Source organism: Coregonus clupeaformis, unplaced genomic scaffold, assembly GCF_020615455.1.
Source record: "Coregonus clupeaformis isolate EN_2021a unplaced genomic scaffold, ASM2061545v1 scaf0576, whole genome shotgun sequence".
Taxonomy (NCBI): Eukaryota; Metazoa; Chordata; class Actinopteri; order Salmoniformes; family Salmonidae; genus Coregonus; species Coregonus clupeaformis.
In genome coordinates, this window is record NW_025534031.1 from 173747 (window position 1) to 189652 (window position 15906).

The 15906-nt window shown below is 41.5% G+C and overlaps 1 protein-coding gene across 1 annotated transcript; it reads left to right on the top strand.

The window, feature by feature from the left end:
- The first annotated feature begins 5210 nt into the window (after positions 1–5210).
- On the top strand, positions 5211–6152 carry LOC123485117 (olfactory receptor 8I2-like). Its single transcript, XM_045215994.1, has one exon. It carries the CDS (start codon positions 5211–5213, stop codon positions 6150–6152), a length of 942 nt encoding a protein of 313 aa, XP_045071929.1.
- The last annotated feature ends 9754 nt before the right edge of the window (positions 6153–15906 follow it).

The following is a 15906-nucleotide window of genomic DNA, read 5'->3' on the forward strand; positions in this document are numbered from 1 at the left end:
CGGAGAGAGAGAGCGAAGGTCGCGACGGCGCATTACCATCTGTGTAGGGGCAGAGTGAGTAGTGTTAGAGGAGAGGGAGAGAGAAAAGGATACAAAGTAGTGGTCAGAGACTTGGATGGGAGTTGCAGTGAGATTAGTAGAACAACAGCATCTAGTAAAGATGAGGTCAAGCGTATTGCCTGCCTTGTGAGTAGGGGGACGGTGAGAGGGTGAGGTCAAAAGAGGAGAGGAGTGGAAAGAAGGAGGCAGAGAGAAATTAGTCAAATGTAGACGTAGGGGAGGTTGAAATCCCCCAGAACTGTGAGGGGTGAGCCATCCACAGCGGTTCAATGTTTTCTAGGAATAGACTAACTTAGTTTATTCAGCTAGCTAACTAGGTGCAGTATTATTCCGTGAAAAACGTCCGGGCACTCGTCATAAGACGCATACAGCCAGCTAGCATGCCGGTCTCCAACAACACGGTTTAGCGCCAATACTCGGCGACAACAACCCACCAGTGTATCAACACGCAAGCAGATCGTTCATGTCCGTGTCTAACGTTGTGGGTTAGTCCCCGACAGCTTGAGCGAGTCCGTCGTCAACTTATTCAGCCAGTTAGTTAGCTAGAATAGTTAGCAAACTAGCTAGCCATTGCTTTCAGACAAAGAACAACCCTCCTTTCACGGCACGAACACACAGAGAGCCAAACTAACGTTAACTAGTCACCCATGTCCCCGAATTCCTTGAACGACTCGGGCTATCAATATGTAAAAAATAAAACACAAGTGTAGGTTATGACTTACCCTAGCAGCTACTGTTAGCTAGCCAAGTGCAAAGCTAGCCACTGAATTGACTCAGCCAGTTGCGTCTGTTCGCCCGGGTCGTTCCAGCTATTGTTTACTAGTAGCTATCCAGGTAGCAACAAGCTAGCTAAATTTCAAGCACAGTAGCCACTTGCTACCTAACGTTAACGGTTCAGACAATGAGGTTAGAAAACAGCTGAATGGTAGGCAATTATTGTATGTAATTATTGTAGGCAGCCAGCTGGCGTAGGATTACAGGCACTCTCAGGCGTGAAACAACTATACCATTGCTAATAGCGACTCGCCAGCTAGTCCAGGTGGTGAGTTAGCTAGCTAGCTAGCGCATGCTACACCCGGCACAGCCCAATACAATACTAACCTACAATAATTACATACAACAACCCACGATACCTACCTACAACACCTAACTATAATCTAAATACATAGTTTAAGCCTTACTCGACAAAGCCCAAGCTATGTATAAGCCAAGCTTACCCGACGCCAAGCTTACCCGACGACCTCCTCCTTCCTGCAGTTTTCACTCAGCAGCCTTGGTCTTAGCCTGTGTCCACCAGGGTTGATGCCAATTCCAATTAACTCAGAAAGTAAACAAATTACAATTCCAAATTTTTCCACATGGAAAAACATTGGAGAGAATTGGAATTGGAATATCAGTGTACTTCCTGAATTGACTGGAATTGACCCCAACCCTGGTGACCAAATGTTGAGGTGTGATATTATATGGTCATATAGTATAGTAGGTTTGGCTGATTATAGAAATATACAGTCCCTTTCAAAAGTATTCATCCCCCTTGGCGTTTTTCCTATTTTGTTGTATTACAACCTGTAATTTTTATTTGGATTTCATGTAATGGACATACACAAAATAGTCCAAATTGGTGAAGTGAATTGAAAAAAATTACTTTATTCAAAAAATTCTTTAAAAAAAGACCTAAAAAGTGGTGCTTGCAAATGTATTAACCCCCTTTGCTATGAAACCCCTAAATAAGATCAGAACCCCGAAGGAGCTGCAAAGCTCGACAGCGGAGATTGGAGTATCTGTCCATAGGACCACTTTAAAGCGTACACTCCACAGAGCTGGGCTTTACGGAAGAGTGGCCAGAAAAAAGCCATTGCTTAAAGAAAAAAATAAGCAAACACGTTTGGTGTTCGCCAAAAGCCATGTGGGAGACTCCAAAAACATCTGGAAGAAGGTACTCTGGTCAGATGAGACTAAAATAGAGCTTTTTGGCCATCAAGGACAACGCTATGTCTGGCGCAAACTCAACACCTCTCATCACCCCGAGAACACCATCCCCACAGTGTCACAAGGCTGATGTGGATGCGGTGTTGGAGTCAGGCGCAGGACACAGAAGCTTAGTTGATCCGACTTTTAATAGTCACAGGAGCAAAAATACAAAATACAACGGGCCTCCTAAACAGGGAGACGAAAGCGAATACGCAAAACAGTGCGTAAAGTGCGCACAGCACTAACAATAAGTAAACAACTAAACTAAACCAACCGACAGGAGAACAACGACACACAACTACAAACAAAACCAAAGGAAACTTATAGGTGACATAATCAAGACGTGATATGGAACAGGTGCACTAATCAGACAAAACCAAACAAACATAGATAACATTAAACGGTGGCAGCTAGTACTCCAGGGACGACGAACGCCGAAGCCTGCCCGAACAAGGAGGAGGAGCAGCCTCGGCGGAATTCGTGACACACAGTGAAGCATGGTGGTGGCAGCATCATGCTGTGGGGATGTTTTTCATCGGCAGGGACTGGGAAACTGGTCAGAATTGAAGGAATGATGGATGGCGCAAAATACAGGGAAATTCTTGAGGGAATCCTGTTTCAGTCTTCCAGAGATTTGAGACTGGGATGGAGGTTCACCTTCCAGCAGGACAATGACCCTAAGCATACTGCTAAAGCAATGCTTGAGTGGTTTAAGGGGGAAACATTTAAATGTCTTGGAATGGCCTAGTCAAAGCCCAGACCTCAATCCAATTGAGAATCTATGGTATGATTTAAAGATTGCTGTACACCAGCTGGAACCCATCCAACTTGAAGGAGCTGGGGCAGTTTTGCCTTGAAGAATGGGCTAAAATCCCAGTGGCTAGATATTCCAAGCTTATAGAGACATACCCCAAGAGACATGCAGCTGTAATTGCTGCAAAAGGTGGCTCTACAAAGTATTGACTTTGGGGAGGGGGTGAATAGTTATGCACGCTCAAGTTTTCTGTTTTTTTGTCTTATTTCTTGTTTGTTTCACCCCAAAAAAATATTTTGCATCTTCAAAGTGGTAGGCATGTTGTGTAAATCAAATGATACAAACACCCCAAAAATCCATTTTTGAGTGTGGTCCTAATCTCAGCTCGTTACATCTATTAAAGACAACTGGGAGCCAGAAATCTTTCTGATTGAGAGGGGGTCAAATACTTATTTCCCTCATTAAAGTGCAAATCAATTTATAACATTTTTGACATGCGTTTTTCTGGATATTTTGGTTATTATTCTGTCTCTCACTGTTCAAATATACCTACCATTAAAATTATAGACTGATAATTTCTTTGTCAGTGGGCAAACGTACAAAATCAGCAGGGGATCAAATACTTTTTTCCCACACTGTAACTGGCAAACAGCTTAGCTCATCATAATTAGTACAATCTTCAAAAAGTATTTTACACACATCATATGTGTCCATTACAATCTATGCAAGAATCAGAATGCATGATTTGTCACCAGTATTTGAAAATGTGAATAAAACAGTAAATACATTATGCTCCATACATACATATGGTATACTACGGTAGAAACGACAACAAGTTATACAGAAAATAAGGCACTTACTTTGATAGGAACGCATATATTATTTGTAGCTAAAGAAAACAACAATGAAGGCAATGCGGTTGCCAGCGGGGAAAGGTTTGTGCAAGGCCTGTTCTGACTAAAGATGGGAAGTGCTTGGGCTCTTGATGAAGAGTTCTCAACAATGAACTGAGCTACTTCATATGTGAATTAATGAGGAGGCGGAACACACCTCAATTCAAACTGTTGTTAGAAAATAATTTGAAATTGACAAGTTGAAACAGACTATAGATAATTAGGCAGGCAGCGTGCCTTGGTTTGAGGGCAGCTTGGGTTACCTGTCCTGTTACATAATGATCACATTTTGGAACAGTGAGTGCATTCAGACATCACGCTCATAAAAAAAAACTCATGCTGGGGTGACCGTTAGAGATATTTGGAACTCAAATGAGAAAAATCTCATGAGTACAAGTACAAATGTAACCTATTTGGTGCTGTGTTGACTACCCAAACATGGAGAGAAAGAGAACTGTGGGTTTTCACTGAATCTCTCTAAATCATGAGGCTCATTTTTATTTCCTGATGCACATGAAAATTCTCAGTGACAAGAATGATCAATTAAGATCCGACATCTGTAGGAGTTTGGCTATGCTCTAAACAAGTTCTGCTCAAAATGAAGCAAGGTGGCAAATAAACTTGAACAACATTACCTTGAAAACACAGAAATTGGTGGAAAGCGTGAATATGAACTTGAACAATATTACCTTGCTAAATAAACAAAATACTGTTTTGGAATTTCTCTCATATCTCATCTCATAATGGGTCTTATTGACGTGGTCTCATTAGGAAGGTAACCTCCAGAGTGAGCAGTGAGTGTCTGAGGGTTTCATCTGTCTATCACTCCATATCTCTCACACGTTGCTATGGCAGTTGAGATACTCAGATACTGCCCCATAAAGGAGTGGTGCGGAGAGTGGCGAAGTGTCATACATAGGTATGATCTGGTCTGCGCAGGTGGAGGTGGTCTGCTCTTGCCTTCAGTACAGAGATACAGAGACCATACAAATACACAGACCGTACCAATGATCATCTTCAAGAAGAACTCAAGGAGAACTTGATTTGTTGTTTTTATAATTCATCAACCATACGAATGATAATCATTTATTATCTTTCAAGGGAAACTTACTTTCAAGACTTTGAAATTACTTTGTTTGATTAATCATCTAATTCAGTTCAATATTTTTTAAGGTTACTCCATAACTGAGTTAAATTAAGATTTGTGAAGATCAAGAAATATATATCATGCTTAATGCACACCAAAATGTGATATGTTGAATGCCGGACTGTATGCTCACTGCATTTTACTGTACTCTAGGTGGGTACTGAAGCTGGGTGGTTTTGGGTTCTGCAATCAAAATAATGTTCAACCTCTTAATGCCAACGGCACTGTTTGAAGGAGAGATATCATTGTTGAGAGGCTGACAGACTGCTGTATGGTTGGCAGTTACTGTTAGATATAATTGTTTTTATATAGACCAACCAACAAAACTTGGATAAACTGAACGTTCTCAGGTCCTGTGTACACTAGTCGTGTGTGCCTGCTGTCAATGACAATAGAGTTCAACTCCTCCCAGGAGATAGTGTTTGTGCTGCATGGACTGAACGTGACACAGACAAACAAACACATCTACTTTGTATTTACTCTCATCCTATACCTCTTCACTATTTTTGTGAATTTGACACTGATCGTTACCATTTTTCTGGAGAAAATGTTGCATGACCCTATGTATTTATACCTCTGTAATCTGTGTATTAATGGTATCTATGGCGCTTCAGCTTTCTACCCAAAGATACTTTATGACCTTTTATTTGAATCTCATGTGATAACATACATAGGGTGCATGACCCAGATATTAGTCATCTACTCCTATGTTTTCTGTGAATTCACCAGCTTGACAGTGATGGCATATGACAGGTATGTTGCCATCTGCAAGCCGCTACAATACCACTCTATCATGACTACTCGAAAAGTGTGGACACTGCTACTTCTTACTTGGCTTTTCTCATGGCTAGAAAGTAGCATTGGGATGGGAATAACAGCAAGGTTACCCCTCTGTGGCCTCGACATCGATAAACTCTACTGCTCAAACTGGGCCATCGTGAAGCTCTCATGCGTTGACACCACTCTGAACAACCTCTACGGCTTCATTCTCACTTTTTCTCACATCTCTCAAACGATACTCATCCTGATTTCTTACGTGAACATCATCAAAGCCTCTTTGCGTTCCCGGGTGGAGAGGAAGAAGTTCATGCAGACCTGTCTGCCTCACCTGATTACCCTAACTAACTTCACCATATCCCTCACCTTCGATGTGATGTTCGCTCGCTACGGTAGCAACACCAGCCTGCTGGCCCTGAGGAATATCATGGCGGTGGAGTTCCTAGTTGTGCCTCCTCTAGTGAACCCTATGATATATGGGATGAAACTCACTCAGATTCGGAATAGAGTTGGACAGATGTTTAACCGTAAAGTTGCTGCCCTGACCTAATTAATTGTGGTGATGTACTGCAGTGTTTGGTCAACAAAAAATGTAATTGCTAATTTGCTACTTGAGGCTTATTTGATCGAATATAATTTTCGCAATCGTTAGGTTTTTATGAATGCACTGATATACTGTAACTGGACGCATGTGGCATTTCAGAAACGAAACAAAAACTAACTTTATCGGAGATGTGCCTGTTTTCATAGAGATTGATAGAAGACTCATCATGGATATAACCCATTTTGACATTGCCATTGAGGGCTTCCACCATTTAAGGTAGTTGACTGGGTGGAGATTCCTATGAGTTGGGAGCCATCAGGCAAAATAGAGATGGCCTCAATGGTGCTGCCCATTCTGTCACAGACACTATAATGGCATAGATACAAAGATGAGTTCTATATACTGTATCTATATGGCCCATTGTTCACACGCGTATCTGCCCTCTCATTGCCTAGAATGGTCCCACCTGATCTTGCATCCTCCTGCCTGCCTTCCATCTTTGAGGACATGTACAGTATTTCCATTGTTAGAGCGGACAATCGACTTTATAACTTTTGTTTGAGATGCGACCGCCCAGGGGAAGGTGCAGGTGAGATGGAAGATACGTTGTTGAAGCAGACATTTTAGTTTGACGCTGTGGCAGAGCGAAGCCTAGTTTTTGCTAAGAGAAGTATTACTTGGAAGAAATAATGATTTAAATTAAAGGTTGATGCTGAGATTCTTTCCCTCCACCTGCACTGAAACCTGTTTTTGTTTGATTGTGTTCATTGTTTTGTGTTATCCTCCCTCCAATGTGTTCAAATAAATACCTTAAATGAAAAAAATCCTTAAATGAAACTGGTTTACTTTTTTATTTATCACAATTTACTTTAACCAATAATGTTCTTTAATGCAGGGCTGACAGACAAGTTCCTTACTTTTTCCCTCTTTTTTGCGGTAATGCTGCAATTATTTAGTTGTAATTTTGGGTAGAGCAGACATTTCCATATGTTTTTGTTAGCTGCATGTGTGACAACTCCACCAGTCCTACCTATGATATAATTTACGAAGATTATACCTTTTTTTTATGTTGTCAAAATATATATTTTTTTTTTATCAATTAGCATATTTGAGTTTAACCACAATATTTGTTACATTATTTGTTCTGTCATTTCTGGAGGATTAAATTGAAATTGCAACCAACTTTCTATGGCTAGTTTTAGAAATAGAGATATTTGGGAGATGATTTCCTTTTCAAATAACTGAAAGTGAGAGGTTGTAATCTGAATAAAGGGAAAAAGGCCATTCTTGATCATTGGGTGAGACAATCTTACTAATTTACTAGAGAACCAGTTCGGATTTAAGTATAACTTTTGTATGACTGAAGCTTTTAGTGATAGGTCTAATGCTTTAATATTTAATCATTTCAATCCTCCGAATTCCTATTCATTATATAAATAGGCCTGTTTAATTTTGTCTGGCTTGCTGTTCCAAATAAAATTGAATATTTTTTTCTCATATAATTTTAAAAACGGATCGCTATTCGTAGGCAAGACCATAAGCAAATAGGTAAACTGGGATAATACTAAAGAGTTAATCAGGGTGATTTTTCCACAAAATGACAGGTATTTACCTTTCCATGGTAGCAAGATCTTATCTATTTTTGCTAACTTTCTATTAAAATGTATTGGAGTGAGATCATTTATTTCATTTGGGATATGTATTCCGAGTATATCCACATCACCATCAGACCATTGTATTGGTAAACTACATGGTAATGTACTTTTTTTTTTTTGTGATCCAATACGTAATATAGTACATTTATCATAATTTGGTTGTAATCCAGAGAAGTTAGAAAATGTATCTAGATCCTCTATGAGGCTGTGGAGGGATTTATACATCAGCGTACAATGACACCTTTGTTTTTAAGCCCTGGATTGCTAATCCCTTGATATTATTGTTGGATCTGATTTTAATAGCTAACATCTCGATGGCCATAATAAATAGATATGCCAATAGTGGGCAACCTTGTTTCACTCCTCTTGACAGTTTAAATTATTTTGGAGAAATAGTCATTATTTACCATTTTACACCTAGGGTTACTATACATGATTTTAACCCAATTATAAGAGATTCTCCAAAATTGAAATGCTCCAGGCATTTATATATAAACCCCAGTCGTACTTTATCAAATGCCTTTTCAAAGTCTGCTATGAATAGCAGACCTGGTTTCCCAGATTTTTCAAAGTGTTCTATTGTTTCCAGTACTTACCTTATATTATCTCCAATATATCGTCCATGTAAAAAACCTGTCTGATTAGAATGAATAATGTCCAACAATACCTTTTTAATTCTATGCGCTATACATTTTGCTAGAATGTTTGCATCACAACACTGAAGTCCAAGGGGCCTCCAATTTTTTTAATGGACTGGATCTTTATATTTTCCACTTGTATTCTGTTTCAGTAATAATGAAATCAGACCTTCTTCTTGAGTGTCTGATAATCTACCATTTACATAGGAGTGGTTAAAACATGCTAATAACAGTCCTCTGAGTATATACTTGTGAAGCTTTACCTGCCTCTGATTTTCCTTTCATGAATTTCCACTCAAGCCCATTCTCAAAGAACGTGTGTTGCCTATGGTAGAACTGCTATTCAGAGCTCTCTATGCTCTTGGTGTAAACCTAGAGTGGTCTAGGATCTATGGTACTTAACTGATTTAGTCACAGCCCCTCTTGGCCAGTGTGTGGCATATAGACCTACTGTATGTATGTGGGGGAGAGTGGGGTAAGTTGTGCCATTTTTTACATTCAGTATCACTCTAAGAAAAAATATATTATCTACAGTACATATATTTCAGAATGTTGTGTATCCCTGGAAATAATCAGAATTCATGTAAATATTACAGTTTTGAAAACCTAGCTTGTCCTAAAAAATGTGGTCTCTTGGCACAACTTACCCCGGGTATGGGGTAAGTTTAGCCACGGGACAGGGTACGTTTGGCTCACTTACACATTTCTGTCCTGTATGGCATATTACCACTACCTTCTTAAAAACGTATCTATATGTTTGTTTTCAATTGTGTTTGGGAAATAATAACAAATGCTTTTTGGTCTTTTAATCATTTTAGGCATCTTTTAATACAGGCTTAGCACCTAACAAATACTTTGTACTTTTTTAAACACTTTTGACATTGGCCACGCCCTGTTATTACCTCATATCTGAGCTAGAATGTCTTGCATTACGCCTGGGAAGAAAATTCTTCAATTTGCTAAATCTGCCAAATGGTTCAACTTACCCCATGGCTCAATTTACCCCAAGGCAAACATATATAAACTATATAATCCCACACAACTACAAGGATGCACTGTCATGTTATGTTTAGGATCTTATACTGAAGCTTACAGAGACCCCAACTGATGTAGGACCTAACTTGCTTGCCACTTTTTCCATGTGGTTTCTTCCTTCACAGACTCCATGAAATGATGACCTCTTCCTAATTACAGTGGGGGAAAAAAGTATTTAGTCAGCCACCAATTGTGCAAGTTCTCCCACTTAAAAAGATGAGAGAGGCCTGTAATTTTCATCATAGGTACACGTCAACTATGACAGACAAATTGAGAAAAAAAAATCCAGAAAATCACATCGTAGGATTTGTAATGAATTTATTTGCAAATTTTGGTGGAAAATAAGTATTTGGTCACCTACAAACAAGCAAGATTTCTGGCTCTCACAGACCTGTAACTTCTTCTTTAAGAGGCTCCTCTGTCCTCCACTCGTTACCTGTATTAATGGCACCTGTTTGAACTTGTTATCAGTATAAAAGACACCTGTCCACAACCTCAAACAGTCACACTCCAAACTCCACTATGGCCAAGACCAAAGAGCTGTCAAAGGACACCAGAAACAAAATTGTAGACCTGCACCAGGCTGGGAAGACTGAATCTGCAATAGGTAAGCAGCTTGGTTTGAAGAAATCAACTGTGGGAGCAATTATTAGGAAATGGAAGACATACAAGACCACTGATAATCTCCCTCGATCTGGGGCTCCACGCAAGATCTCACCCCGTGGGGTCAAAATGATCACAAGAACGGTGAGCAAAAATCCCAGAACCACACAGGGGGACCTAGTGAATGACCTGCAGAGAGCTGGGACCAAAGGAACAAAGCCTACCATCAGTAACACACTACGCCGCCAGGGACTCAAATCCTGCAGTGCCAGACTCAATTTGTCTGTCATACTTGACGTGTACCTATGATGAAAATTACAGGCCTCTCTGATCTTTTTAAGTGGGAGAACTTGCACAATTGGTGGCTGACTAAATACTTTTTTTCCCCACTGTAAAATGAAAACTAATTTGTTAGAGTAATCGTTTTTTTCATGGCATCACGTCTCGTTATCGTCATTAGTTTCTGTCAGGGAAAATAGTCCATTGACAAATATTTGTCTTCATAGTTATTGATGAAATTAACACTGATAGATAGAACCAAAAGTTTGAATCCTGTTATAGCTGACCAAACTCTGCAGCCAGGGAAATTAAAATAGCTACTATTAATACAGAAATACCCCCAACATATACCTCTTCATCATTTTTGTGAATCTGACAATGATTGTTTCCATTTCTTTGGAGAAAATGTTGACCGACCCTATGTACAGTTGAAGTCGGAAGTTTACATACACTTAGGTTGGAGTCATTAAAACTTGTTTTTCAACCACTCCACACATTTCTTGTTAACAAACTATAGTTTTGGAAAGTCGGTTAGGACATCTATTTTGTGCATGACACAAGTACTTTTTCCAACAATTGTTTACAGACAGATTATTTAACTTATAATTCACTGTATCACAATTCCAGTTGGTCAGAAGTTTACATACATTAAGTTGACTGTGCCTTTAAACAGCTTGGAAAATTCTAGAAAATAATGTCATGATTTAGAAGCTTCTGATAGGCTAATTTACATACTTTGAGTCAATTGGAGGTGTACCTGTGGATGTATTTCAAGGCCTACCTTCAAACTCAGTGCTTTGCTTGACATCATGGGAAAATCAACAGAAATCAGCCAAGACCTGAGAAAAAAATTGTAGACCTCCCACAAGTCTGGTTCATCCTTGGGAGCAATTTCCAAACGCCTGAAGGTACCACGTTCATCTGTACAAACAATAGTACGCAAATATAAACAGCATGGGACCACGCAGCCATCATACCGCTCAGGAAGGAGACGCGTTCTGTCTCTGTTAATATAATTTATTAACTAACTATTTCAGTTTCTCTGTGCGTTTCCCAAAGTTTGTAAGACTTTGGTTCAGGTCTTTATTCAGAGAATTCTGTTATCACAATTTCAGAGTCCATCTTTTATACACACACGTCATACAAAAATCCCACCCCGCTTTAGGCGGGCTGTATTTTTCCACTGTACACATCTTGTAAGCTCACACCTGGGTTTAGCTCATGTGATTTTCCTCTGCTCTCCTGACCATCAGGTCACACACACACACACACACATACACACATGTTCTTATCATAGTCTACTCCTTGCTCGGGCAGGCTGCATTCTTTTAGTTATCGCCGTCCTCACAAGACTGGAACATGTTCCGGGATTCTTCAGACAGCATTGAGGAGTACACCACATCAGTCACTGGCTTCATCAATAAGTGCATCGATAATGTCGTCTCCACAGTGACCGTACGTACATACCCCAACCAGAAGCCATGGATTACAGGAAACATCCGCACTGAGCTAAAGGGTAGAGCTGCCGCTTTCAAGGAATGGGACTCTAACCCGGACGCTTATAAGAAGTCCCGCTATGCCCTCCGACGAACCATCAAACAGGCAAAGAGTCAATACAGGACTAAGATTGAATCGTACTACACTGGCTCTGACGCTCGTCGGATGTGGCAGGGCTCGAAAACTATTACAGACTACAAGGGAAGCAAAGCCGCGAGCTGCCCAGTGACACAAGCCTACCAGACGAGCTAAACCACTTCTATGCTTGCTTCGAGGCAAGCAACACTGAAGCATGCATGAGAGCACCAGCTGTTCCGGATGACTATGTGATCACGCTCTCCGTAGCCGATGTGAGTAAGACTTTTAAGCAGGTCAATATTCACAAGGCCGCAGGGCCAGACAGATTACCAGGACGTGTACTCCAAGCATGTGCTGACCAACTGGCAAGTGTCTTCACTGACATTTTCAACATGTCCCTGACTGAGTCTGTAATACCAACATGTTTCAAGCAGACCACCATAGTCCCCGTGCCCAAGGACACTAAGATAACCTGCCTAAATGACTACCGACCCGTAGCACTGACGTCTGTAGCCATGAAGTGCTTTGAAAGGCTGGTCATGGCTCACATCAACAGCATTATCCCAGAAACCCTAGACCCACTCCAATTTGCATACCGCCCCAACAGATCCACAGATGATACAATCTCTATTGCACTCACACTGCCCTTTCCCACCTGGACAAGAGGAACACCTACGTGAGAATGCTATTCATTGACTACAGCTCAGCATTCAACACCATAGTGCCCTCTAAGCTCATCACTAAGCTAAGGATCCTGGGACTAAACACCTCCCTCTGCAACTGGATCCTGGACTTCCTGACGGGCCGCCCCCTGGTGGTAAGGGTAGGTAACAACACATCTGCCACACTGATCCTCAACACGGGGTTCCCTCAGGGGTGCGTGCTCAGTCCCCTCCTGTACTCTCTGTTCACCCATGAATGCATGGCCAGGCACGACTCCAACACCATCATTAAGTTTGCCGACGACAACAGTGGTAGGCCTGATCACCGACAACGATGAGACAGCCTATAGGGAGGAGGTCAGAGACCTGGCCGTGTGGTGCCAGGACAACAACCTCTCCCTCAACGTGACCAAGACAAAGGAGATGATTGTGGACTACAGGAAAAAAAAGAAGACTGAGCACGCCCCCATTCTCATCAACGGGGCTGTAGTGGAACAGGTTGAGAGCTTCAAGTTCCTTGGTGTCCACATCACCAACAAACTATCATGGTCCAAACACACCAAGACAGTCGTGAAGAGGGCACGACAAAGCCTATTCCCTCTCAGGAGACTGAAAAGATTTGGCATGGGTCCTCAGATCCTCAAAAAAATTCTACAGCTGCACCATCGAGAGCATCCTGACTGGTTGCATCACCGCCTGGTATGGCAACTGCTTGGCCTCCGACCGCAAGGCACTACAGAGGTTAGTGCGTACGGCCCAGTACATCACTGGGGCCAAGCTTCCTGCCATCCAGGACCTCTATACTAGGCGGTGTCAGAGGAAGGCCCTCAAAATTGTCAAAGACTCAAGCCACCCTAGTCATAGACTGTTCTCTCTGCTACCGACGGCAAGCGGTACCGGAGTGCCAAGTCTAGGTCCAAAAGACTTCTCAACAGCTTCTACCCCCAAGCCATAAGACTCCTGAACATCTAATCATGGCTACCCCGGACTATTTGCACTGCCCCCCACCCCATCCTTTTTTACGCTGCTGCTACTCTGTTAATTATTTATGCATAGTCACTTTAACTCTACCCACATGTACATATTACTTCAACTACCTCAACTAGCTGGTTCCCCCGCACATTGACTCTGCACCGGTACCCCCTGTATATAGCCTCCCTACTGTTATTTTATTTTACTTCTGCTCTTTTTTTCTCAACACTTTTTTTGTTGTTGTTTTATTTTTACTTTTTTGTTAAAAATAAATGCACTGTTGGTTAAGGGCTGTAAGTAAGCATTTCACTGTAATGTCTGCACCTGTTGTATTCAGCGCATGTGACCAATCAAATTTGATTTGATTTGATTTGATCCTGCAACATGTTTCATACTCTTTTCCAAGCCTAACAGTTCTCCTTCTTCTTTGTTGTCTGGCCTAACTCCTACTCACATTGCTAAATAGTAACACAATGTAATCTCATCTTGCCCTACGCGCACACATTACTAGGTGGTAGTCTTATGATTCTAACACATTTCACACAGTTTCGGAGTGTAATAATTAGTCACTACTAAGAAAGTACTAATCATACTTAAAACAATAACATTTCACAACTCTATTTAAGGGTGGAACATTTAGTCTTTTAACCTGTATATATTTTAATTTATACATCAATCCACCCTTTGACTAAATGATCCACACTTTAATACACAGAAAATCATTACAATTACTTTTAAACTAGAGATTTATAGTTCTAGGAAAACATCCAGTCACAGTTCTTCATTAGATTTTCACTGCAACCTTCACACATTAGAACTAATAAAAGTTGAATCCAGTCTCAAACTATCTGAATCGTCGTCATCCTCCACCAAGCCTGGTGGGTCATATTCTTAATTCCTTAGGTCGGAGTCTGGGATTGGGCCCTATCTCACCATCTGCTCTGATACTGCATTCTCCAATGCCTTGCTCACCAACCCTCAGACACAGGGAATAAGACAACATCCACAAAGAACAAGCATACCCATACAAGCTATAGCTGCACCCAGAATAGTTGCAACAATAGTTTTCCATTTACCAAACATTTCATCAAACCATCCAGTCATTGATGTATTCACCCCCAAGTTCTCAGCCCATTCTTCACTTAATGCCTTGAGACCGGCCAGTGCTCTAGTTACTGTACCATCTGGGGCTGTATTGTTGGGGATAAACGTACATCAATGACCTCCCACCATCTTGCAAACTCCCGCCCTTCTCTGCTAAAAGCATATCGAGAGCCAACCTATTCTGCCAGGTCATGAGTGAGGTGGCGGATAGTTGGTCTGAGATTCCCTTTACTGCATCCCTTGTCTAATTAACAAACCTTTGTTGATTGTAATAGATGTATTTAATCCAGTCAACATTTGTATTAATTGTAACCCACCAGAAAAACGTTGTTGTAAACCCTTCTCCAATTTGATCTGCGATTCGCATTACTTTGGTGTCTATAACATTGATAATCTCCGGGGGTCATGGTGAATTGGGGTGCCTTAGTATTATCCTTTTTAAGAGTGGTCATTTTAATATCAGAACAATTAGGTGAGGTTTGGTTTGATCCCAAATCTATCACACAAGAGAACATGGTCTGAGGCATAGGTGCAGTTAAAAGGGTTGGCCTACCTGTTGAACAGGCATAACAATTAGTTTGACCCAACGCCCTAGCTGTGTAGTTCATCCACCTTACCCATTTACATTACATTTTAGTCATTTAGCAGACGCTCTTATCCAGAGCGACTTACAGGAGCAATTAGGGTTAAGTGCCTTGCTCAAGGGCACATTTACGTCATTTAGCAGACGCTCTTATCCAGAGCGACTCACAAATTGGTGCATTCACCCTATAGCCAGTGGGATAACCACTTTACAAATTTTTTTGGGGGGTAGAAGGATTACTATATCCTATCCCAGGTATTCCTTAAAGAGGTGGGGTTTCAAATGTCTCCGGAAGGTGGTGAGTGACTCCGCTGTCCTGGCGTCGTGAGGGAGCTTGTTCCACCATTGGGGTGCCAGAGCAGCGAACAGTTTTGACTGGGCTGAGCGGGAACTATGCTTCCGCAGAGGAAGGGGAGCCAGCAGGCCAGAGGTGGATGAACGCAATGCCCTCGTTTGGGTGTAGGGACTGATCAGAGCCCGAAGGTACAGAGGTGCCGTTCCCTTCACTGCTCCATAGGCAAGCACCATGGTCTTGTAACGGATGCGAGCTTCAACTGGAAGCCAGTGGAGTGTGCGGAGGAGGGGGGTGACGTGAGAGAACTTGGGAAGGTTGAACACCAGACGGGCTGAGGCATTCTGGATGAGTTGTAGGGG

Excerpts from the sequence above, each read along its gene's own strand:
- LOC123485117 (XM_045215994.1), top strand. The coding sequence starts at position 5,211 with ATGACAATAGAGTTCAACTCCTCCCAGGAGATAGTGTTTGTGCTGCAT.